At 36.9% G+C, this 24544-nt stretch overlaps 1 protein-coding gene across 8 annotated transcripts in view; it reads right to left on the reverse strand.

Annotated features, from left to right (window-relative positions):
* Positions 1-24544, reverse strand: part of PXDNL (peroxidasin like) — a 432031-nt gene that overhangs the window by 175752 nt on the left and 231735 nt on the right. For all 8 annotated transcript variants that reach the window (XR_005380944.1, XR_005380945.1, XM_038579277.1 and 5 more), the window contains one exon: positions 22774-22845. Coding sequence is in view for 5 of the 8 variants with exons in the window: in XM_038579277.1 (XP_038435205.1) it covers positions 22774-22845 (72 nt within the window). In the remaining 3 variants the exon portion in view is untranslated. The remainder of the gene's footprint in view (positions 1-22773; positions 22846-24544) is intronic.

Genomic DNA, 24544 nt, shown 5'->3' on the forward strand with positions numbered 1-24544 from the left:
CAATTTAAATAAAAAATATCTTTTAAAAATTGGTCTAACTACCAAAAAATCTTAAGAAACAGTAAAATAAGTTCAGAGTAAGGGAAACTCTTTTATTTAGATCTCTTCTTTGTTCTAGCCACACCTCCATAATTCATCTCATCCACCTGGTGGGCTTAAATCTTATCCATACAATGAAGACACCCAAAACTGATCTCCAGTCTGGGCCTCTGCTCAACTCCAAATGCACATACCCAGTGGCCTGCCTCCATCTCTCCTGAAACATCCAACAGGCACCTCTAGTGTCACATGTCCAAATGGAGTTCCTGCTTTCCCTAACCACATCTCCTGCATTTTCCACATTGCAGTAAATGAAACCTGTTCTGGGCCAGGGTTTTCCAATCCTGACTGTTGACATTTGGGGCTGGCTAACGACTGAGGGTTGAGGGGGTACCATGTGTTACAGGATGTTTAGCAGCATCCCAGGCTTCTACCCAGTGGATTCCTGTAGCTATACAATTGAAATGCCTCCACATGTTGCTAAGTGATGCCCAGGGGAGGCGAAATTACAAAATCCTCTATGAAGAACCACTCATCTAGGCCAAGAACTTGGGAGACATTCTCTTCTTTCTCCCACCTTATAAATTAGTTCTTCGGGAAATCCAATCTTCAACAAACACCCAAAATAGAAATACTTCTCCCCACTTCCACCACCCTGACCTTTAGGATTCTTCCCTTCTCCCTACTGAATAATTCCAAGAAGCTAGAATGATTATTTTAAACATAATTCAGGTCTGTCAGTCCTCAGCTCAAAAATCCCAGTATCTTTCTTCTTTCACTCTGAAAGAAGCCAGTTACTACAATGTTTCTACGAACTACCCACCACAGCCCACATCTCTCTGCTGCTCCCCACTCACCCTGAAATTCAGCCCAACTAGCTACCTGCTATTCCTTAAACACAACTCACCAACTTAGTTTCTACCTCAGAGCCTTTGCACCTATCCCCTGCATGGGATGCTCTGTCCCTAGATGGTTCCTTCTCTCCCTTCTGATCTCTGTTCAAACACCCCTCACTGTGAGCCCCCACCTATCCTGTTTAACACCACAACTCACCCTCACATCCTTGTACAGTAGCACCACAACGATCTCCCTGCCATTCCACACATGAAACTTCTGTATTTGGTCTCTCCTCCCAAGAAGAGCATGCACCCTAAGGCTAGTATTTTCTTTTATTCACTGATTTCCAATGTCTACAAAAATATCTAGCACAAAGGAGTCACTTAAATATTTTGAATGTGCACATGAATGAATGAATGAATGAATCAATCAATCAATCAATCAATTGTAATCATAGGAAAGCCCAGAAGGGGAAGTCTATAGCCTGTGACTTTTAAATCATTAACGTAATCCCTAAGCCTCTGGACTGACACCAATGGACTAGGCTGCTGAAATAGTCCAGCCCACAGGCAAGACTATCTCCCAACACATCCCAAGAAAGGGTTTAGCCAGAGTCCGTGTAGGGCTACCAACTTATTTATAACCAGGGAAGGGAGTCCTCAATATCTTTGCCCAGCAAGATACTGTATCCACATAGACCACGTATAACTGTGGGCTACAAAGCCTCTACTTTCTCTAAGATATTTATTGTCTTGTTTGTTGTCCTGTCTTCTTGTCCAGTATATACTGAAGGGGAGTAGATAACATACCTGCCAGCCATCAGATTTTGAGGGTCACATCTGAAGCAGCTGGGAGGCTAGCACAGTGCAGAGATCTCAGACCCCTGCCTGGTGGCAGGAACCACATGGGACCCAGAGGCTCATCCCTGGGAGAAAAGCAAGTGTATTCAATAGCAAATAAGATATAAAAACAAAGATCTTTTAGCTGAGCAGAACGGTGGAGCAGGAGACACTGTATTACTTGTCAGACACAGTCCTGACTTATAAGGATGACTGAACAAGTCACTGAGTCAAGCAAAGAAGACAGGGAAGGGATTCTAGGAATAGCAAAGAGCATCTGCAAAGATTCAGACTTGAGAGAAGGATGCATTCAAGAAATACATGGTGACTATCATCGATATCCCAGTGGATGGCACACAAGTTTGAGTACAGAAACAGGAGTCAAAAAAAAAAAAAAAAAAAAAAAAAGAAACAGGAGTCAGTCACCGCCAAACTCCAATCATAAAGTAATGGTGAAGTGTCTTCCTCTGTCACTAGCCACACTCATTTGAAGATGTCCCAATTAGCAAGAACATGCCCTAAATGCTGTTTAATGTATAATCTGTTGTTGACTGAATCTTGGCATCACAGTCTGCAAGTCTTTGCTATAGATTCGTGTGAAGATGAAGTTGTTATAATAATTGAGGCCATGGGTCTGGTCTGTCTACAGTACAGAATATGCAGATGAGCCACAGGCTCTACCTATTGTTGAGAAGACATACTTCTCTTAAGGGCCATAGAGATCCCCTAGAAACATCGACTCCATAAACGTTTATTATTTCCACCTGAGAAATAATCAGAATAAAAAAAGGGTAAAATATTTCTAAAGTAGAAACCCTGTTATTTTTACAGTATTAGAAAGTGATATTCTCATAAAGACTCAAAAGAATCAGAATCAAAGAACCTTAATATTTATCTTACTCTACTACAGGCTATAACTGTGCAACAATGCGCAGGGAGTTTAACTTCATATTCTCCAATTCTTTTTTGGAGACTTTTCTCTTTTTCTTTGACTTTTATTATAGAAACATTTGCTTCACAGTTACCAGAGAATTAGGTACCATAATGGTTACAAAACCACTGCGTTAATGACGAAGGCTGATAAGAAGTCTGATAACATGTGTGGTATTGTTTACCATTTTTGCCATCTGAGGAGTGGAGCATAGATAGCATCTTGATTTTATTTTGTTTTGTTTTGTTTCTGAGGGATTTTTTGGTTTGTTTTACCCTCTCTTTTGGGAAATCATTAGATTACACATTCCCTTTTTTGCTTAGGCAAATTTAAGCTGAGTTTTCTGTCACAGTGTAATGTATATTTGATATACAAACAGAGAGGAAAGAGAATAGCACTTACATGGTCATGTAGGCTCAAGAATGGGCTTTGTGAGATAAACTGGAGCATATCCTTAAAGGAAAGATATCATGAAGGAGGGTAAGTAAAAGGCAAATGAGAAATAGGAAAGGTCCAGAAGAGTATAGGATACAGACCAGAGCACAGAGAGGTGACGGAGCCAAGTACTCTACTCTATTGGCCAATAAAGGTATCTTGTTTGCTAAATAATCCAAGTCTTCTTTTTAGTAAACATAACTGCATTTATTTTGTTAAGTTTTTGGATTCTTCTTTCTTGATAATATATCACAAATTTTATGATACCAATTTTCAAAAGTATATGCTGGCCAAACACAATATTTGCTGTAACATTAAACAGAACTGAAGAAGCCTGCCCTTGCCTGCCCCCACTGTGCACACACACACACACACACACACACACACACACACACCAGTGCTTTCATGCAATTACATCAGGAATGGACAGGAGGAGAGAAAGTGAGTTCAGTGACACAAGTGCTCTACAGTATGGAAAAACAAGTTGAGATGATTTCTATTTAAGTACTTGAACCCAAATATTTATAATAATTCATTTAATACCAAAATCTAATGTGTTTATTTGGTTGGTACATGGCACAGCTTTAATGCCAGTTAAAGGTGGACTCTAAATAACAGGGTTTATAAGCTCTTGGTAGATGGTTGTTAGGAGAGAGTTGCAGGCAAAATAGGACACAAACCCCAGGTAAGGACTTGGATAGTATCTTGAGGATATATAATACCTCTAAGGTAAAGATAATAATTCTTAATCCTGATTGCACATTAGAATCTCCCAGGGGACTTGAAAAGAAACTCTCAATGCCAGCACCCTCCTCCTGGGATTCTGATTTATTGCAAGGGCGGGCAGACAGTGCTATTTTTACGAGCTCCCTGGGTGATTCTCACTATGCTGCCAGGCTGGATATTCTCTGGTTCAGGAACACTGCTGAGCACGTTGCAAGGCAGATGAAAGTTTTAACTTTAGAAACACTAATCCACAAACTGTCCTCTTAAAGCATAAGCTAGAAAAGGAAATTCAATCAAAAACCCAAACACAGATTAATTGGCAGCAACTGTTTACAGAATGCCTTCAAAACATACTCAAACCCACAAGTCTTGTTCTCCTCTCCAGACATTTTAGCAACAGCAGTGCTTGAAGTCTGTCACAAGTGCCTTCCTTCCCTCTGATCCCAGCCCATCAGAAATAACCTATGTGTAAGCACAGGGTGACAGGAAAGATCAGAAATACTCAACCCCACCCCCATCGACCTATTTCTCAGTGTGAGTGTCTGGGTCTTTCCCTAGGAAACCTTGGAAAGCTCCCCCAAATCAGAGAACTTCTCTGTTTTTAGTATCTACTTGCTATTGAAGAACAAACTTGGACATTTCAAAGTCAGGGTTATTCTTTGTCTTACAGATTTTATCTAGAATTGTGCAGAAAAGGGAAAGGTCCTCAAAGCTTTCTTTTCATGCAGTGCCCAAAAAAGAGTTTGCCAGAGTTAGCTTCATGTCAGGGTACATTGGTGAGGAAATAGGATGATGCTATGGACTGGATTGGGAAAGCCAATCCCAGACCCAGAGTGGGATGTTGTGGAGTATAAACAACAGAGAATATTGTATTGTTATTTTCTCATCAAATATATCTCAAACATAGTCACAAAGCCAGTTGGAAAGACAAAATTAATTGAGACAAGAACAGAACTGTTCCTAGAAAGGGGCTTCAAAATTGAATTTTAATGATGCTCAGAAAATAGCATCAAATTGCAGTCCCTTCTAACTGCACATCCAGCCTCAAGTTGCTCGGTTCCAGGAAAGTTCGCCTAGCTGCTTTACCCAAGATATAGGTGATGCTGTTACTGGCCAAAGATATGCTTTGATTTTACCCAACTACTTAGGTGACAAATTTTTGCTTTGGATATAATTCTACCCAAAATAATGCATTTTATTATGTCTGGTCTGAATCTATATATGGCATGTTTGGTGACAGACATTCTGAGAAGTTAGATCTACAGATTTAATGTGATTCCAATCAGAATCTCAGGAGCTTTTACTTGGTGGTAGTGGAGTGGTGGCAAGAGGATAGAAATGAACAGCTAATTCTAAAACATATATGCGAGCACAGACAGTATTTAAAAAGAAAATAAAAATTGGAGGTATTTTATTTTCTGACTTCAAGACTTACTATAAGCCAGTATAAGAAAATCACAGATTTGGCAAATAAAAATGGGAATGAGGGTAAATGCATGGAAACATCTGGTAAATAATAATGAGATATATATTTGTCTTTGTTTATTTTTAAGTCATATTTACTGAGGTATAAGTTACATATGATAACAATTCACCAATTTGAAGTATGCAAATTAGTTATGATAAATTTATACATCATTTAACTAGCATCACAGATATGATATTTTAATATTTCCATGACCCTTCAAAATGTTCTCATATACTTTGCAGCCAATCCTACTTCCCACTCACCCCTGGCTCCAGGAAACCACAAACCTGCTTTTTGCCACTATAGTTGTGCATTTCCTAGAATGAAATGTCAATGTAACCAGACAGTATAAAGTCTTACTTATCTAGCTCCTTTCACTTAGCAGATGCGTTTGAAATTCATCCATGATGTTATATCAGTAGTTTGTCCTTGTTTATTACTGAGTGTTATCTCGCTGTATGAATATATCTTAATTTGTTGATCCATTCACCAGTTGATGGACATTTGCATTGTTTTTAATCCAGGACTATTTTAATAAATATGCTATAATCATTCAAGTACTAGTCTTTGTGTGGAAATATATTTTATTTCTTTGGGATAAATATTTTCACTGAAAAGTGAAATTGCAGTGTCCAAACTCTTAATTGTCAAGTAGAGTTTCGAAATGGCTATAGTTTTGCATTCCCAGAAGCAAACGTGTGAGAGAGTTCCAGGCACTCCCCCTTGGTGCTTTCCGTGTGTTTAATGTTAGCCATTCCAAAAGGTGTATATTGGTATCTCATGGCAGTTTCATTCTGTATTTCCCTAATGACTCAGAATGATGAACATCTTTCATTATTTCCTTTCATCCTTGCTTTGTTCCCAACCTTAAGAGTAAAGTACCTGAGTATTTTTTACCATTGAATACAAAGTTAGACAAGGACCTTTCTTAGATGTTGCTTATCAGATTGAGAAAATTCCCACACATTCTTAATTTACTGAAGGTTTTTATCATGAATGGGTGTCTAATTTTGCCAAATATTTTTATGCATATATTGAGATGATCATATATCTTTTCTTCTTTAATCTATCAATATGGCAAAACGTATTTTTGGTTTTCAAATGTTAAACCAACCTATATTCCTTAAACGTACTTGTGCATGATTTATTTATTGTGCATTTCAGAAAATTTGCTAGACTTGATTTTTTAATATTTGGTTAAGGAATTTGCATCTACATTAATGAGGGATACAGGCCTTTCCTTTTCTTTTCTTTTCTTTTCTTGTAATGCTTTTGTCTGACTCTGGTGTCATAAAATGACTACAACTCAAAATGAGGTGGGAAGTATTCCTCTTTTACTTTTTTAAAAAATTGTATTGAATTAGATTTATTTCTTCCTTAAATGTAACAATTCACCAATGAAGATACCTGGATGTGGAATTTATTTTTATTTGAAAATGTTTTAATTATATATGTGATTTATTACATATACATTAATGATATATATGGTTAGATTATTTCTTTGTTTTTGAGTAAACTTTCTAAGTTATATCTTTCAAAAATATTTTTTTCATTTAAGTTGTCTAGTTTATTGGAAGAAAATTGTTCCTGATAAATCCTTATTATCCATTTAGTGTTTTTATAGTATTTGTACTGATGCACCCCATTCTTGGTATTGGTAAATTATACTTTCTCCTTTTTATCTGGTAATTTGGCTGACGGTCTATCAGTGTTATTGCTTTTTCAGTGAATCAGATTTTTGTGTATTCATTTTTCTCTATTGTGGTTCTATTTTCAATTTCTTTGATTTTAACTCATCTTCATTATTTTCTTCTTTCTGCTTACTCTGGATATAATTTGCTCTGATCATCTAGATTCTTAAGGTAGAAAGTAGGGTCACCAATACCTTCATTATTTTCAAATGTAAGTATTTAATTTTGTGACTTTCAATCTAGCCACAACTTTAGTTACATCCTCAAAATTTTAGTATGTTGTCATTTTATTTTTATTTTATTCAAAAGATTTCCTAATTTTTCTTGTAATTTCTTCTTTGAATTCCTTGGTAGATCTAGCTATTTGAAATTTATTTAATACCTTTGTATTATTATCTTCTAGTTTAATTCTGTTTTATCAGAAAAGATATTTGCATGATTTCCATCCTCGGAAATTTCCTGAACCTTCTAACCAGTCTGGTCCAGACATTTTGGGAATGCTGTCTCATCAGATGTCATCTACTGCATTTCCAGGAAATATATTTTCAGGTCACCCAATGGTGTGTAGGTCCAGTTAGGGTTTGGTGCTGTCTTTAGACGTGTCACAGGAATCCAAAAGTCTATTCCTGGGAGTTTGGTGGCACAAGAGTTGGTTAGCATGATAGGGACCTTTTCAGCAAGGCTGAGGAGAGTCTTTCTGGAAGTGTCATTTCCAACAGAAAAAATTTCCAAGTTAAAGGCATGATGCTTAAGAGCTTTCTCTTCTAGGAGTACACTGTGAAAAGATTACTCTACCAAAGGATGATTATTTTTATTGTTTTCACAATATTCAAATTTTACTTTTTTCTTTTCACTTTTTATTGATATGTAATTACCATAATGTCCTGTTAGTTTCAGGTGTACATCATAACAATTTGATACTTTTACACATTACAGAATGATCCCCACCATAAGTTTAGTTACCATCACCATACAAAGTCATTGTTATTGTATTACTGACTATAGTCTCTATGTTGAATATTGCATCCCCATGACTTAATCATTTTTATAGCTGGAAGTTTATACTTTATAATCTCATTTGTTTCATCTGTGCCACATCCCCTCCTCTCTGACCAATAATCTATTTCTCTCATCTATGAGTCTGTTTCTGTTGTTTGCTTAGATTCCACATATAAGTAAAATTATACAGTATTTGTCTTTCTCTGAGTTCTATCACTTAGCATAGTACCCTCTAGGTCCCTCCATGTTGTTGCAAATGACAAGATTTCTTTTATTTGCTGAGTAATATTCCATTATTTTTATATACCTCATCTTCTTTATGCAACGGACTCTGCATTCTTATCCAAATTCACAATTTGTGAATTTACAGCTTTACAAACTATACTATTGGCAACACATTTAGTTCCAAATAGTTCTTTTGAGATAGTAATAATGTTTTAAAATGTTTTTGAAAAAAAAATTTTTTTGAAGTTTTGCTGTCTTGCAAAAAGTTTATCCAGCTATATGCTTCTTGTTTATACCTACACTGCATCTTCCCAAATGCACTCAGTTAGTTCTTTCAGTGTGATCTTTCAGTATCCACTATTCTGCTTTCAGAGCCACTTTAAATAGGGACTTCCAGGAGGCAAATATGACTCCAGGTTTGCCTCCATAGGGAGAATTTTCTCCCCTAAGTCAGAATATATGCCAATAAATATTTTCAGTAGGCTACTTTCAAACTTAGGATGCTGATTTAGAACCATTGTACAACTGGGAGTTGTCATGTTACTTTTGATTCTGTATTTGCTGCCTGTCAAACCTTTGTAAAAACAATATACCCATAAATATGGACTATAGATGAAAGTACCTGAGAGTTCTCCCTCCTACCCCTTGTAACTTGCATGTGACCTCAGTAGGTTTCCAGGCTATACAATTTCTTTCTGATATGGGATATGACACCCAGGGAAAGTTCTTTCTGGTACCAAGGAACAAAAGGCAAATGAATTTTAAAAGAACTGACTCTTGATCACTGGTGTTTGTAAAGATCTTGATCAAAAGAAGGAAATGTGAAACTTTGTAAAGAGAAACCTCATTAAAATGGATTCAGGAGGCCAAAAGGAGGAGCTTTCTTTCACATGTTATTACTTTGCCTTAATTACAGGAAGAAGTGTGGATTACAGACCACAAAAGAAGAATCATCAACAAGAAAGAATCATCCATTTATAGGTCACAACAGGAAAAGATACAAATTGCATCTCCTATAAGAAATCAACTACCCCAGCAACTCAGCCAATGAGAACCATCATTACCCTGAGCTCTTCCTTTTCTCCAATAGACTTTTGTCCAAAACAACTGTTCCAACCCCCTCTTTCCCCATGAAATAACATTTTCTCCTTTTTTTGTTGGACTTGCCTATGGTTTACTTTAGCTCACTTGTTCCAAATTGCAATTCTCTCCTATTCATGAATAAATCCATTTGTTGTAAAAAAGAAAATTATTTAGAATTATTTTATAGCTTAGAATATGATCTATCTTGGTAAATGTTCCTTGTGTACTTGAAAATGTTGTATATGTTGTATATTTTTCAGGCTTAAGGTGGAGTGCCTTATGACTTTCAGTTAGGTCAAGTTGGTTGATACGGTTATTCTGGTCTCCTATATGCTTAGTGATTTTTCTGTCTATTTTTCTATCAATTATTGACATAAGAGTGTTCTATTTGCTTATTTCATCTTTTAGTACAATCAGGTTTTGGTTTCTTGGTTTTATAACCCTGGCTTGATGTGCTTGCTTGGTAATTTTTGATTGAATCATAAGAATTGTAAATGTTCGGTTATAGGGTGCTGGATTTTGTTGCATTTTCTTGATGAATAGTGGACTTCATTCTGATACAGTTTTATTATCTGAGAGCAGTTTGATTCCCTCTGGTTTGTTTTAACCTGTACTGGAGAGGTCAAGTAGTCTTCATATTAGGACTCATTTAGCCCTTCTATTAAGGTGACACTCTGCTGAGGACTTTACCCAGTGCTATGTAGCATCAGGTCCTTCCATACCATCTGCTAGTACCACAAACTATTCTCAGCCCCATGTAGGAATTTCTGGGAATTTTTGACCTAGAGCTTTCCAGTAGTTCTGTTCTATACACAGGTAGTTTCTTGTAAAATGTACTGATCAGCTAAAGAGTAGGAGAGGCCCCTATAAATATCCAGGGCCCTCTCTGTGCAGCTTTGTGTTTTCTGGTGCCCCATGTCACCAGTTTTCACCATGCCAGGATCCCCAAACTCCAATCTCTGTCTTCTCAACTCAGCCAGTCTCTGGCTGTGTAACCCTCCCTGTGCTTCAACCTGGAAACTGTGGAAAATAGTGAACTATGACAATCACAGAGATTGCATCACGTGTCCCTGTGTAATGGATCACAACTCTTAGCTGCCTATTGTCCAATGCCTGAAAGCTGTTGGCTTATATATTTTGTCTGGTTTTCCAGTTTTTAAAAGCAGAATGTAAATCTGCTCTCTCCTAAAATATCATAGTCAAAAGGAGAAATTTGTCTCTGTTTATAAATCAATGCAACTTTTTCGTATGTTATACATCAAAGATGCTCTTTACACTGAGAATAAGTTACTAGGCATCATGATGGAAGGATCATTTTGAAGAAAGTTTTTTATGAATCTTTACCACCATAATGATCTATATTCTATTCTGAATTCTGGGCTCTAGTTTATCTTGAGAAAGGAAAAACAAAAAAAGAAAAATTATCTTTGACATTCAGAAGCTGGCCTGTAACTCACAGATAGGCCATGGTAGTCTACTGAACATAATCTCACAGTATCCAAGCTAAGACAAGGTTACCCTGAGACCTCCATAAAATGGGACAAAACAAGGCTACTTCCTAATTTTGTCTAAGGACAAAAAACAAAACAAAACAAAAAACAAGCTTACTTTGCCACTCACAAAAATACCAAGCACCCTCTTCTTTTGGCAAGATTCAGTAAATGCTATACCCATACTAATTATAGCTTTATACTCATTATAATATCCCCTCTCTATGGACAAGATTTATTAAGATACACAGTCATGGAATTGATGCACATTTTCTGGCACTATTCAATTTAGAGCAAATGTCTGCCTTCTTTCTCTCTCCAAAATCATCTAGCCAAAGTTTAAGTTTATGTTTTTTCTAACATCCTCCTACTGATACTCCCCATGACTCCCACAGAATTGTGTTTTCATTCATTCTCCCACTCATATAATGAGTGACAAACTCAACTTATTTATAAACTATGGGGCTTTTCCTAGTGGTCTTTGGATGAATGGCATTGACAATGTGCATAAGCCCAAAGTGGCTCTAATGCAGGGCTTTCAAACAATGAATGAGCTAGTTTTACCCATATATTCTTTTGTTCCAGTCAGAATTTTTGTATTTTCCAACTATCTATAAATCCAAAAGCATTATGCTAGTTATTCCATTCCTTGTAATTTTAGACTTAAAAAAATTGTAATTAGGCTTGAGGCATCTTTAAAAAATAAGAAGCTTTTAAAAAGCTTTGAAATATTAACTTTGTGATTTGATATATTTACATGTTTAAAATGATTACGTCTTGTTAGCACTTACAGTCATATGGCTTATATTAAGCAATGAAATGGAGAGTCCTTTAAAATAAACTAAACAGATCAAGAAAGGTCAAAGACATTAAGTTAATAATACTTCCTATCACTAGCTAAATTTAATTTTGTATTTAAAAATACACCTGGACGGCATAGTCAGTTAAGCATTCAGCTCTTGGTTTTGGCTCAGGTCTGGATCTTACGGTCATGAGATCAGGCTTCTTCAGGCTCCACGCTCAGCACAGTTTGCGTGAGTTTCTCTTTCCATCTCCCTCTGCCCTCCCTCAATCTCTCTCTCAGATAAATAAACAAATCTTAAAAAAAAAAGAATACACCATTAATATCAGCTGTTTCTTAAAATAAATAAACTATTTCTTTTTAAAAGTTGTGCAGAAAATAATTAGTGAAATAATAATCACAAAATAATAATAAATATAGTTATAAAAATCACAGGTGTTGTTATTTCAACTCTTGCCAAGTGTTTCATATATATTACCCCTAGATCTCAGAGTCAGCCTGGCAAATAGCTACTATTATCCTCATTTAAAAAACAATAAAAGGAAAATAAGGTTTAGAATTGTAAAGTGAAATGCTCAAGATTAAACAATAAGTGCAACACGTTTAGTCAAATCAAACTTAATATAGCTTAATTTCTAAGATCTTATGTTCTCAGAAACACTGTTCTGCCTCTTTCCATAATTTCAGTAGACAATGGAATAAGATGTTAATATTTAAAGCATGGCGCAAAATATAACAGTTTAACACAGGTATGAACGCCTGTTGTTATCTAATAGAAATGCTCTAGATAAAATACACCATTTAGCAATAAGTAAAATCTAAAGAAAGGAAAAGTAAGGAATATGAAGTCATACATTGAAAAGGAAATGTAAGTTAAACAATACTGACTAGCTAAAATGGATAATATCACTTTTAGTTCAGTGGTCACATGAGGACCATTACTGGAAGCTACTATTTTCACAGGAGATATTTCATGCCTATTAAGGAGCAAGGATGGGAAATTTATTAACAAAACTATATAAATAACAAAAATATGTCCATTGTGTCAGCAGAATAAAGGCAGAAATCTTGGATGAAGAAGAGTAATTGAAAGCAAGATGACTGACTAAAAATACAAGAAATATTAAACTGTGCTTTCTAAGAATACAGTCATTACTCTTGTTCTGAAAAGTAAAAGCATTAAAGTCTTCTGTGTCATTTGTAAGGATAAAAACATGCCTTGGAGATACTATCCTCCTTAAATAGTGGTGTTAAAATATATATAAAATGGAAAATTATGCCCAAGGAAATGGTCCTTACCTTTGGTAAAATTAATTGAATCCTCACAAATGTATTCATTTAATACACACTTTCTTAATATGTAATCATTATATTTTCCTACATAAAAATTCAATAATTCTAATTCCTATAAAGATAATTACTCCTTACTCTATCTACTGTTCAGACACAATAAATATAAGAATATAAATTATTCTACAGAAATAACTATGCCTTATAAATGCTTAAAACAACATTTATGCTTTAATTTATAACTTTGTTGTGTTTAATCACAAAATTTCTCTTCATGTCATCAATACATAGAAGATAATACATAGAAGATAATCTAGTACAATATAAAGAAAACATTTATCTTTAAAGTAGAATGCTTTTATCCTTAGAGCAAAATGTTTGTCACTATTTTGTACAGTAGATCTCTAGGTTTTATTCATCTTGCATACTAAAAGTTTGTACCCTTTGATTAATACCTCTTCATTTCTCTCTCCCCCACTCTCTGGTACCACTATTCTACTCTCTTCTTCTGTGAGTTGGACTATTTAGATTTCTCTTATAGGTGGTATTACATAGTATTTGTCCTTCTCTGTTAGCCTTACTTCACTTAGCATAAAGTCCTCCAAATTCGTCCATGTTATCACAAATGGCAGGATTTCTTTATTTTTTAAGCCTTAATAATATTCCATTGTATGTATATACCACATTTTCCTTATCCATTCATCTGTCACTGGACAGATGGCAATTGTAAATAATGCTGCATTGAACATGGGAGTACAGGTATCTCTGAGATTCTGATTTCAACTTCTTTGAATAAATACTCAGAAGTGGGATTGGTAGATCACATGGTAATTCTATTTTTAATTTTTTGAGAAACCCCCATATTTTTTCCATAGTGGCTGTACCAATTTACATTCCTACCAACACTGTTCAAGGAACTCTCTTTTCTTTACACCATCCTCACCAACACTTTTTTTTTTTTTTTGATAATAGCCATCCTAACAAGTGTGAGGTCACTTCACATCATGATTTTAATTTGCATTTCCCTGATGATTAGTGACATTGAACATATTTTCATGTACTCTTTGGCCACTCATTGGCTTTTTAGTTTGATGTAGCTCTGTCTATTTTTGCTTTTCTTGCCTGTGCTTTTGCTTTCATATCCAAGAAATCACTGAAGACCAAAGTCAAGAAGATTTTCTCTATGTATTCTTCTGGCTGTGTTATAGTTTCAGGACTGAAGGCTGAATTGTATGTTTAAAATTTTGCTAAGAGGGTATGTTATGTGTTCTTATAAAAAATAATAATAACTAGGGGAATGGGAGGAAATTTTTGGAAGTGATGGATATGTTTAGGGCATAGATTGTGGCAATGGTTTCATAGGTGTATGCTTATCTCCAAATCCATCAAGTTGTCTACATTAAGTACGCACAGCCTTTTGTATGTCAATAATACCGCAATAAAGTATTTTTTAAAAAGAACATAGCTTGGGGCACCAGAGTGGCTTAGTTGGCTAAGCCTCTGACTCTTAATTTCAGCTCAGGCCATGATCTCAGGGTCTTGAGATCAAGACCCCCCATCAGCTCTATGTTCAGCACAGAGTCAGCTTGAGATTCTCTTTCCCTATCTCCCTCTGCCCCTCCCCACCACTCATGCTCCCTCACTCTCAAATAAATAAATGAAATCTAAAAACAAAAAAAAAAGAATGTAGTTTATACCAAATTTTCAATTGACAAAAAAGGATTAGACTAAAAAATCCTTCTCCAATATCCTTTCCTTACTTCTTATTCCCATGTTTTCACAGACTATGTCTTAAAGACTATGAGAAAATTAAAAAGTATATTTTCATACTGAATATAAGCAATCATTACAATGCCCTACTACATTTGCAAGACTAAGCAAACATTTATCATGTGCCCCTCCCTTCCTCAAAAAGGATTATGTACAATAAGAATCATTAAAAGAAAGACCATGGATATAAATGTTAAGGAACAAGTATTTCAGGGACCTCAAGCTCTTATTTAGTTTTATAGAGATATACTGAAATGATTTGGCTTTCAGAGCTGTAATTAAAATTATGAAAAATTCCAAAGATTAGAGATTACAGAGGGGTCGGGGCAAGAATGGCGGAAGAGTAGGGTCCCCATGTCACCTGTCCCCACCAACTTACCTAGATACCTTTCAAATCATCCTGAAAACCTACGAATTTGGCCTGAGATTTAAAGAGAGAACAGCTGGAATGCTACAGTGAGAAGAGTTCACGTTTCTATCAAGGTAGGAAGACGGAAAAAGAAAGAAAGCAAGAAAGCAAGCAAAGCAAGCAAGTATCGAGTGGGGGAGGGGCCCCGCGAGGAGCCAGGCTAAGGCCAGGCAGCAAGTGCCTCCAGGACAGGAGAGCCCAGTCTTGGAGAAGCAGGAAATTTAACAAGCTACCCAGACAAAAAGGCACTTGCAGGGAACTCGAGTGGGATCACAGGAGGGGCAGTGGAGCCCCCAGGTTCCCGGGGTCACTAACAGGAACTGCGCCCGGGGATGGAGCATGCCACACACCGCTAGCTGAGCTCCATAAAGGGCTGGAGCACTAGCTGCAGGGCCTTGGGAGCACGATTCAGGAGGCGCAGGCCCTGGGGCCCAGGGCACCGGGGGACACAGCCCAGGATCCAGCACTCCTCTTGGAACAGGCAGAGGCCGGGAAGACACAGGACAGTGAAGATGCTCCTGCCGTGGGGTGCCCCAAGCTGTGCAGATCACTGCCCCAACCCCCAGAGTATCCAGGCCCCTGTGGACTAGGAGCTGCGGTAGTTACTGCAGGAGCTGACTCCAGGACTGGAGAGCTGGCCACTGCTAGTGGTAGTGTTTCTCCTTGTATCAACTTGTGCCTGGGACAGAGGAGGCCGACAGGGAATAGGGGCCTCAGAGGATAAACAGATATCACTGAGCCCTGCACCTGGCAGGGGGTGGGGCAGCTCCCCCAGGTGCAATCAGCACAGCAGGTCCCTACCCCAGAAGACCAGCTGGAAGGCCAGGGAAGAGCAAGTTCTTGAACAAGCAGCAATTAAAGCTCCAGGGGAAGTCGAAGGACTTACAGTATATAGAATCAGAGGAAAACTCTCCTTTGTTTTTGTTTTTGTTTTTGTTTGTTTTCCTTTGTGTTTTTGTTTTTGTTTTTTTGTTGTTTTCCCCATTTTTTTCTCTTTTTTTTTTTCTTTCCTTTTTTCGAGTACAACTTGTTTTTAGCCACTCTGCACTAAGCAAAATAACTAGAAGGAAGAACTAATCATAAAAGAAAGGATCAGAAACAGTACTCTCACCCACAGAGTTAAGAATATGGATTACAATTCGATGTCAGAAAGCCAATTCTGAAGCACAATTATAAAGCTACTAGTGGCTCTGGAAAAAAGCATAAAGGATTCAAGAGACTTCATGACTGCAGAATTTAGATCTAATCAGGCTGAAATTAAAAAGCAATTAAATGAGATGCAATCCAAACTGGAGTCCTAATGACGAGGGTTAATGAGGTAGAAGAAAAAGTGAGTGACATAGAAAACAAGTAGATGGCAAGGAAGGAAGGTGAGGATAAAAGAGAAAAACAATTAAAAGACCATGAGGAAAGGTTAAGGTAAATAAATGATAGCCTCAGAAGGAAAAATCTACGTATAATTGGTTCTAGAGGGTGCCAAGAGGGACAGAGGGACAGAAAGCATATTTGAACAAATAATAGCTGAGAACTTCCCTAACTAGGGGAGGGAAACAGGCATTCAAATTCAGAAGATAGAGAGGTCTAAAATCAATAAAAACCATTCAACACCTCGACATTTAATAATGAAACTTGCAAATTCCAAAGATAAAGAGAAAAATCCCTAAAGTGCCAAGAAACAAGAGATCCCTAACTTATATGGGGAGAAATATTAGATTAACAGCAGATCCCTCCACAGAAGCCTGGCAGGCCAGAAAGGGCTGGCAGGATATATCAAGGTCCTAAATGAGAAAACATGCAGCCAAGAATACTTTAGCCAGCAAGGCTCTCATTCAGAATAGAAGGAGAGATAAACAGCCTCCAAGATAGGCAGAAACTGAAAGAATATGTGACCACCAACCAGCTCTGCAAGAAATATTAAGGGAGACTCTGTAAAAGAAAGAGGAAGTCCAAAGAAACAAAAACAGGGGCTGAATAGGTATTATGATGACACTAAATTAATATCTTTCCATAGTAACTCTGAACATGAATGGGCTTAATGATCCCATCAAAACACACAGGGTTTCAGACTGGATAAAAAAAAACAAGACCCATCTATTTGCTGTCTACAAGAGACTCAGTTTAGACCTAAGGACATCTACAGCCTGAAAATAAAAGGCTGGAGAACTATTAACCATTCAAAGGTCCTCAAAAGAAAGCTGGAGTAGCAATCCTCATATCAGATAAATTAAACTTTATCCCAAAGACTGTAGAAAGAGATGAAGAGGGACACCATATCATACTTAAAGGATCTATCCAACAAGGGGACCTAACAATCATGAATATTTATGCACCTAATGGGGGAGCTGCCAAGTATATCAATCAATTAATAACCAAAGTTAAGGCATACTTAGATAATAATACACTTATACTGGGAGACTTTAACACAGCGCTTTCTGCAAATAACAGATCTTGTAAGCACAACACCTCCAAAGAAACAAGAGCTTTAAGTGATACACTGGGCCAGATGGATTTCACAGATATTTACAGAACTTTACATCCAAACGCAGCTGACTACACATTCTTCTCAAGTGCACATGGAACTTTCTCCGGAATAGACCACATACTGGGTCACAAATCAGGTCTTAACCAATACCAAAATACTGGGATTGTCCCCTGCTTATTTTCAGACCATAATGCTTTGAAACTAGAACTAAATCCCAAGAAGAAATTCGGAAGAAACTCAAACACGTGGAGGCTAAAGAGCATCCTGCTAAAAGATGAAAGGGTCAACCAGGAAATTAGAGAAGAATTAAAAAGATTCAAGGAAACGAATGAGAATGAAAATACAACAGTTCAAAATCTTTGGGATACAGCCAAAGCAGTCCCGAGAGGAAACTACATCACAATACAAGCAACCCTCAAAAAACTGGAAAGCACTCAAATACACAAGCTAACTGCACACCTAAAGGAACTGGAGAAAGAACAGCAAATAAAACAAGAGTTAATAAAGATTTGAGCAGAACTCAATGAAATAGAGACCAGAAGAACTGTAGAACAGATCAACAAAACCAGGACTTGGTTCTTTGAAAGAATTAATAAGATAGATAAACCATTAGCCAGCCTTATTAAAAACAAAAGGAAAAGACTCAAATTAATAAAATCATGAATGACAAAGGAAAGATCAACACCAATACCAAGGAAATACAAACGATTTTAAAAACATATTACGAGCAGCTATACGCCAATAAATTAGGCAATCTAGAAGAAATGGACGCATTTCTGGAAAACCACAAACTACCAAAACTGGAACAGGAAGAAATAGAAAACCTGAACAGGCCAATAACCAGGGAGGAAATTGAAGCAGTCATCAAAAACCTCCCAAGACACAAAAGTCCAGGGCCAGATGGCTTCCCAGCGGAATTCTATCAAACGTTTAAAGAAGCAATACCTATTCTACTAAAGCTGTTCCGAAAGATAGAAAGGGACGGACTACTTCCAAACTTGTTCTATGAGGCCAGCATCACCTTAATTCCAAAACCAGACAAAAACCCCACCAAAAAGGAGAATTACAGACCAATATCCCTGATGAACACAGATGCAAAAATTCTCAACAAGGTACTAGCCAATAAGATCCAACAGTACCTTAAGATTATTCACCATGACCAAGTGGGGTTTATCCCCGGGATGCAAGGCTGGTTCAACACTCGTAAAGCAATCAACGTGATAGATCATATCAACAAGAGAAAAAGCAAGAACCATATGATCCTCTCAATAAATGCAGAGAAAGCATTTGACAAAATACAGCATCCATTCCTGATCAAAACTTTTCAGAGTGTAGGGAAAGAGGAAACATTCCTCAGCCTCTTAAAAGCCATCTACGAAAAGCCCACAGCAAATATCATTCTCAACGGGGAAATACTGGGAGCCTTTCCCCTAAGATCAGGAACACGACAGGGATGCCCACTCTCACCACTGCTATTCAACATAGTACTGGAAGTCCTAGCCTCAGCAATCAGACAACAAAAAAGACATTAAAGGCATTCAAATTGGCAAAGAAGTCAAACTCTCCCTCTTCACCGATGACATGATACTCTACGTAGAAAACCCAAAAGACTCCACTCCAAGATTGCTAGAACTCATACAGCAATTTGGCAGTGTGGCAGGATACAAAATCAATGCCCAGTAATCAGTGGCATTTCTATACACTAACAATGAGACTGAAGAAAGAGAAATTAAGGAGTCAATCCCATTTACAATTGCACCCAAAAGAGTAAGATACGTATGAATAAACCTAACCAAAGTGGTAAAGGATCTATACCCTAAAAACTACAGAAAACTTCTGAAAGAAATTGAGGAAGACATAAAGAGATGGAAAAATATTCCATGCTCATGGATTGGAAGAATTAATATTGTGAAAATGTCAATGCTACCCAGGGCAATTTACACGTTTAATGCAATCCCTATCAAAATACCATAGACTTTCTTCAGAAAGTTGGAACAAATAATCTAAAGATTTGTGTGGAATCATAAAAGACCTCGAATAGCCAGGGGGATATTAGAAAAGAAAACCATATCTGGGGGCATCACAATGCCAGATTTCAGGTTGTACTACAAAGCTGTGTTCATCAAGACACATAGTGTGGTACTGGCACAAAAACAGACACATAGATCAATGGAATAGAATAGAGAATCCAGAAATGCCCCTCAACTCTATGGTCAACTAATATTCAAGAAAGCAGGAAAGACTATCCACTGGAAAAAAGACAGTCTCTTCAATAAATGGTGCTGGGAAAACTGGACATCCACATGCAGAAGAATGAAACCAGACCATTCTCTTACACCATACACAAAGATAAACTCAAAATGGATAAAATATCTAAATGTGAGACAAGAATCCATCAAAATCTAGAAGAGAACCCAGGCAACACCCTTTTTGAACTTGGCCACAGTAACTTCTTGCAAGATACATCCACAAAGGCAAGGGAAAGAAAAGCACAAATGAATTATTGGGACTTAAGATAAAAAGCTTCTGCACAGCAAAAGAAACAGTCAACAAAACTAAAAGACTACCTACAGAATGGGAGAAGATATTTGCAAATGACATATCAGATAAAGGTCTAGTATCCAAGATATATAAAGAACTTATTAAACTCAACACCAAAGAATCAAACAATCCAATCATGAAATGGGCAAAGACATGAAGAGAAATCTCACAGAGGAAGACATAGACATGGCCACATGCACATGAGAAAATGCTCTGCATCACTGGCCATCAGGGAAATACAAATCCAAACCACAATGAGATACCACGTCACACCAGTGAGAATGGGGAAAATTAACAAGGCAGGAAACCACAAATGTTGGAGAGGATGCAGAGAAAAGGGAACCCTCTTGCACTGTTGGTGGGAATGTGAACTGGTGCAGCCACTCTGGAAAACTGTGTGGAGGTTCCTCAAAGAGTTAAAAATAGACCTGCCCTACAACCCAGCAATTGCACTGCTGGGGATTTACCCCAAAGATACAGATGCAATGAAACGCCAGGACACCTGCACCCCGATGTTTCTAGCAGCAATGTCCACAATAGCCAAACTGTGGAAGGAGCCTCGGTGTCCATCGAAAGATGAATGGATAAAGAAGATGTGGTCTATGTATACAATGGAATATTCCTCAGCCATTAGAAACGACAAATACCCACCATTTGCTTCAACATGGATGGAACAGGAGGGTATTATACTGAGTGAAATAAGTCAATTGGAGAAGGACAAACATTACATGGTCTCATTCATTTGGGGAATATAAAAAATAGTGATAGGGAATAAAGGGGAAAGGAGAGAAAATGAGTGATAATATCAGTGAGGATGACAGAACATGAGAGACTCCCAACTCTGGGAAACGAACAAGGGGTAGTGAAAGGGAGGTGGGCAGGGGGTTGGGTGACTGGGTGATGGGCACTGAGGGGGCCACTTGACTGGATGAGCACTGGGTGTTATGCTATATGTAGGCAAATTGAACTCCAAATAAAAAAACAAAGGTTAGAGATTACATTTTTGGATTCCAAAAGCCCTCTTTGAATAGTGATTCACAAGAGCATGGAATCATGCTTTAAAATTAGCAAGCCGAAATGCCTATTTCCATGGCTTTAAATAATAGTATTACTCAATATTAGTAAGACCAACAATTAGTATCAGAATATAAAGCATTTACTGATGAGAATTATGTACACTTTAAACAAGAATTAGAACTTTTCAGATGTTAATTTTTTTAAACCATCTGTAAATATATTTCATGAAAAATAGATCACAGTGATAAGGCTTTGTTTGTTGTCATTAAAAAAGTTACAGTTAATTGTTTTTGTGATGGTTCTATAATACAGTAAAAATTACCTTAAAATGAAGAAACACACTTTGTAATAGGGTGGCTCATTAGTTATGGAAAAGAAAATTAATAAGGGGAGAAGTAAACAAAAACAATAATTTTTAAAAATGTATTTGATCATATTTTAATACTATAATCTAACACTTTGGCCTTCTAGGAAAAAAAAATCTAGATTTTTTTTTAAGATTGTTATACGATCATGGTTATTACAGAAATGATTGTAAATATCCTTTTCAAAATAAGAAGCCACATTGAAGGGATCCCTGGGTGGCGCAGCGGTTTGGCGCCTGCCTTTGGCCCAGGGCCGGATCCGGGAGACCCTGGATCGATTCCCACGTCGGGCTCCCGGTGCATGGAGCCTGCTTCTCTCTGCCTGTGTCTCTGCCTCTCTTTCTCTCTCTGTGACTATCATAAATAAATAAAAATTTAGGAAAAAAAAAAAAAAAAACAACAAAAGAAGCCACATTGAAGATGGAAATAAAGCTGGGAGTCAAAAGACTGGTATTTAAAAGTTCTATTAATTAAAGATCAAAGAGCATTCTATATTGCTAAGCTGATAAATATCCCATAGCTTGTCATGAATGAAGTAAAATTTCTTCAAATATCTAATTAGTATTTGCATCACAGACACTAATAATTCAGTGAAATATCTGAATAAAACATCAAATTGTCATTCAGTAGCAGTGTAACCACATAACATAACTTTTCCTGCTGAAGAATTCATATTTCATCCTGAAATTCTGAAAAGTGAACCTAAAGTCTATGAGATTTCAAACTTTTCTTGAAACCAGCAGTAAAGTGTCAAGTGCTGAAAAGTGTAATAGGATAGCAGTCAGGAGATTTAGGTTATAATAATAATTCCACAGACTTTTAACCTTAGGCAAGTCATTTAATTAACATTGGATTTGGTTATTAATTTGTCAAATAAGAGGCTAGGTCTCAAGCTCTGGTAGTTCCCATATCGGTTAAATGTCTATGAACTTGATAAATTAATAATAGTCACAGCTCTCAATTACCTTCTATGAAATTCCTATTTTGTGTCAATTGATAAAATAGACTCTTTGCATGGAATATCTTAATCTTCACAGTAGAAATATCTTCATTTCAGAGATTTGGAAACAGGCTCAGGCAAGGCAACTTGCCCAATAGCATACAACTAATAAATGCAGGAATTGGGATTCCATCTGAGCTCTCTCTGTCTTCCTGCCCTCATGCCAACTCGATCATACATCTGATTTTTATCCAATTGATCACAGAATATTCAATCCTTCAAGCTGTATGACAAAACTTAAAATAATTGCCCAACTATCATATAATGGCATTTAAAAAGCTTCTATTTGAACTATAATCATCAGTGATTCAATAAAGAAGTTTTTATTACTTACAGCTGTTCCAAGGATATGAGTCCTTTAAATGTTTGCTTATCTAGGGCACGAATTTCATTCTTGTACAGATATCTGAAAAACACATAAAATTCTATTAAATTATAAATTTGTATAGATACTACATTTCTTATATTAGGATTTTTAAACTGCAGTGTGGCTTTAAAGAGCTTAGGATGTTAATGGATTCTCTTAAAATCTATGGAGACTTTGATTTCATTTATATCTGTTCAAGTATCTGAGTAAGACAATTCCAAGGCTCTCATCTGATTCTCAAAGAAATCCTTGATTTAAAATATTAAGAACCACTGCCTTAGCCTCTAAAATAAAAATTCTGATTAATGAGGTCACATGTACTGGGTAGCAACTTCTCTAAGAAAGTGTGTGTGTGTGTGTGTGTGTGTGTGTGTGTGTGTGTTTTAAGATTTTATTTATTTATTTATTTATGAGAGACAGAGAGAGAGAGGCAGAGACACAGGCAGGGGCAGAAGCAGGCCTCTTGGGACTTGGGACTTGGGACTCCATCCCAGGTCCCCAAAATCATGCCCTGGGCTCAAGGTGGCGCTAAATCGCTGAGCCACCCAGGCTACCCCCCCCCAAAAAAAAAGTGTGACCACAATTTTTTTCAAATCCATTCTGTCATACAGAATATTTGAGCTAGGAGTTACATTTGCAAAACCAGCAAATATCATTGGACTCATCTGAAGGGGGATAAACACATATTAACAGATCTACAAGATATATTTTGGTTCTCCCATGGCTGCTGCTGCAAACCTACAGGAAAGGATACTGTTAATGGATTTACAAATATGATGATGCAACTAATCTGGCCAAAAGATTTGATGAAGACAATTTAGGTAAATATGAGCACTATGTCCTTTTTTCTTCAACTATGAGATGGCAAAGTCATTTCATTTTTAAGTCTCTGTGTGAATATTTTGTGAATGTCATGAAAGTGAAACCTGAGTCTTTTCTACTTGTGCCTCTGGGGACCTGAGGCTATCAGAATTCCTGAAACTTTCTACCAAGTTCCTCTGGAATGTACCTTTGCATAAGCTAGAGCTCACACTGATTTTGAATGTATCAGAATCACCTGGTTGTTTGTTAAAAACACTGACTCCTGAGCTTGCTCCCAAACCTACTCAATCCAATTCTCTTGGGGAAAGGTCTAGGAAATTGCATGTTTAACAAGTTTCCCAGCTGATTCTGAGGCAGTCTCTCTGCAGATGACTTAAAAGCCATAGAAATCACAATTCTAGTTGAAAATGAAAAAGAGATTGCTTTTCCAAAATGTGCTTAGTAAAGCTTTGGAAGTTCCAAATTACTTTCTCTTCCCACAGATTAGAACTTCTGTAAGTTTTTCAGACCAGTAGTGACTGATAGAGATTTATGTCTAACTGGAGATACTTCTTTAGCATTATTTGATACTATGGAAGATCTTTTTTTGACCTAAAATTTGAAAAATATAGCTACATGTTAGGATGGCAAAAAAAAAAAAAAAAAGAATTTTCTGGAACCATGTTTCTTCAACTAGCTTATGAGGAGTATTGATCTGTGGTCTCAGAAACCACTACTGGTTCTCAACTGTGGCTGTGATGTGGGAAACAAAGGCAGAAGAAAAATTATTAAATTTCCTTACTACCTACAGCCCATTGACAAGTCCTTGAAAGAGGCAGTGACATTCCTCTAGGAACTCAGCTGCCTCAACGTTAATACCTTGCTAAGGGCAAAAGGCAATCTTAGCCTGACCCCCACAATCCTTTAAGTCTACTTT

The sequence above is a fragment of the Canis lupus genome, chromosome 29, assembly GCF_011100685.1.
Source record: "Canis lupus familiaris isolate Mischka breed German Shepherd chromosome 29, alternate assembly UU_Cfam_GSD_1.0, whole genome shotgun sequence".
Taxonomy (NCBI): Eukaryota; Metazoa; Chordata; class Mammalia; order Carnivora; family Canidae; genus Canis; species Canis lupus.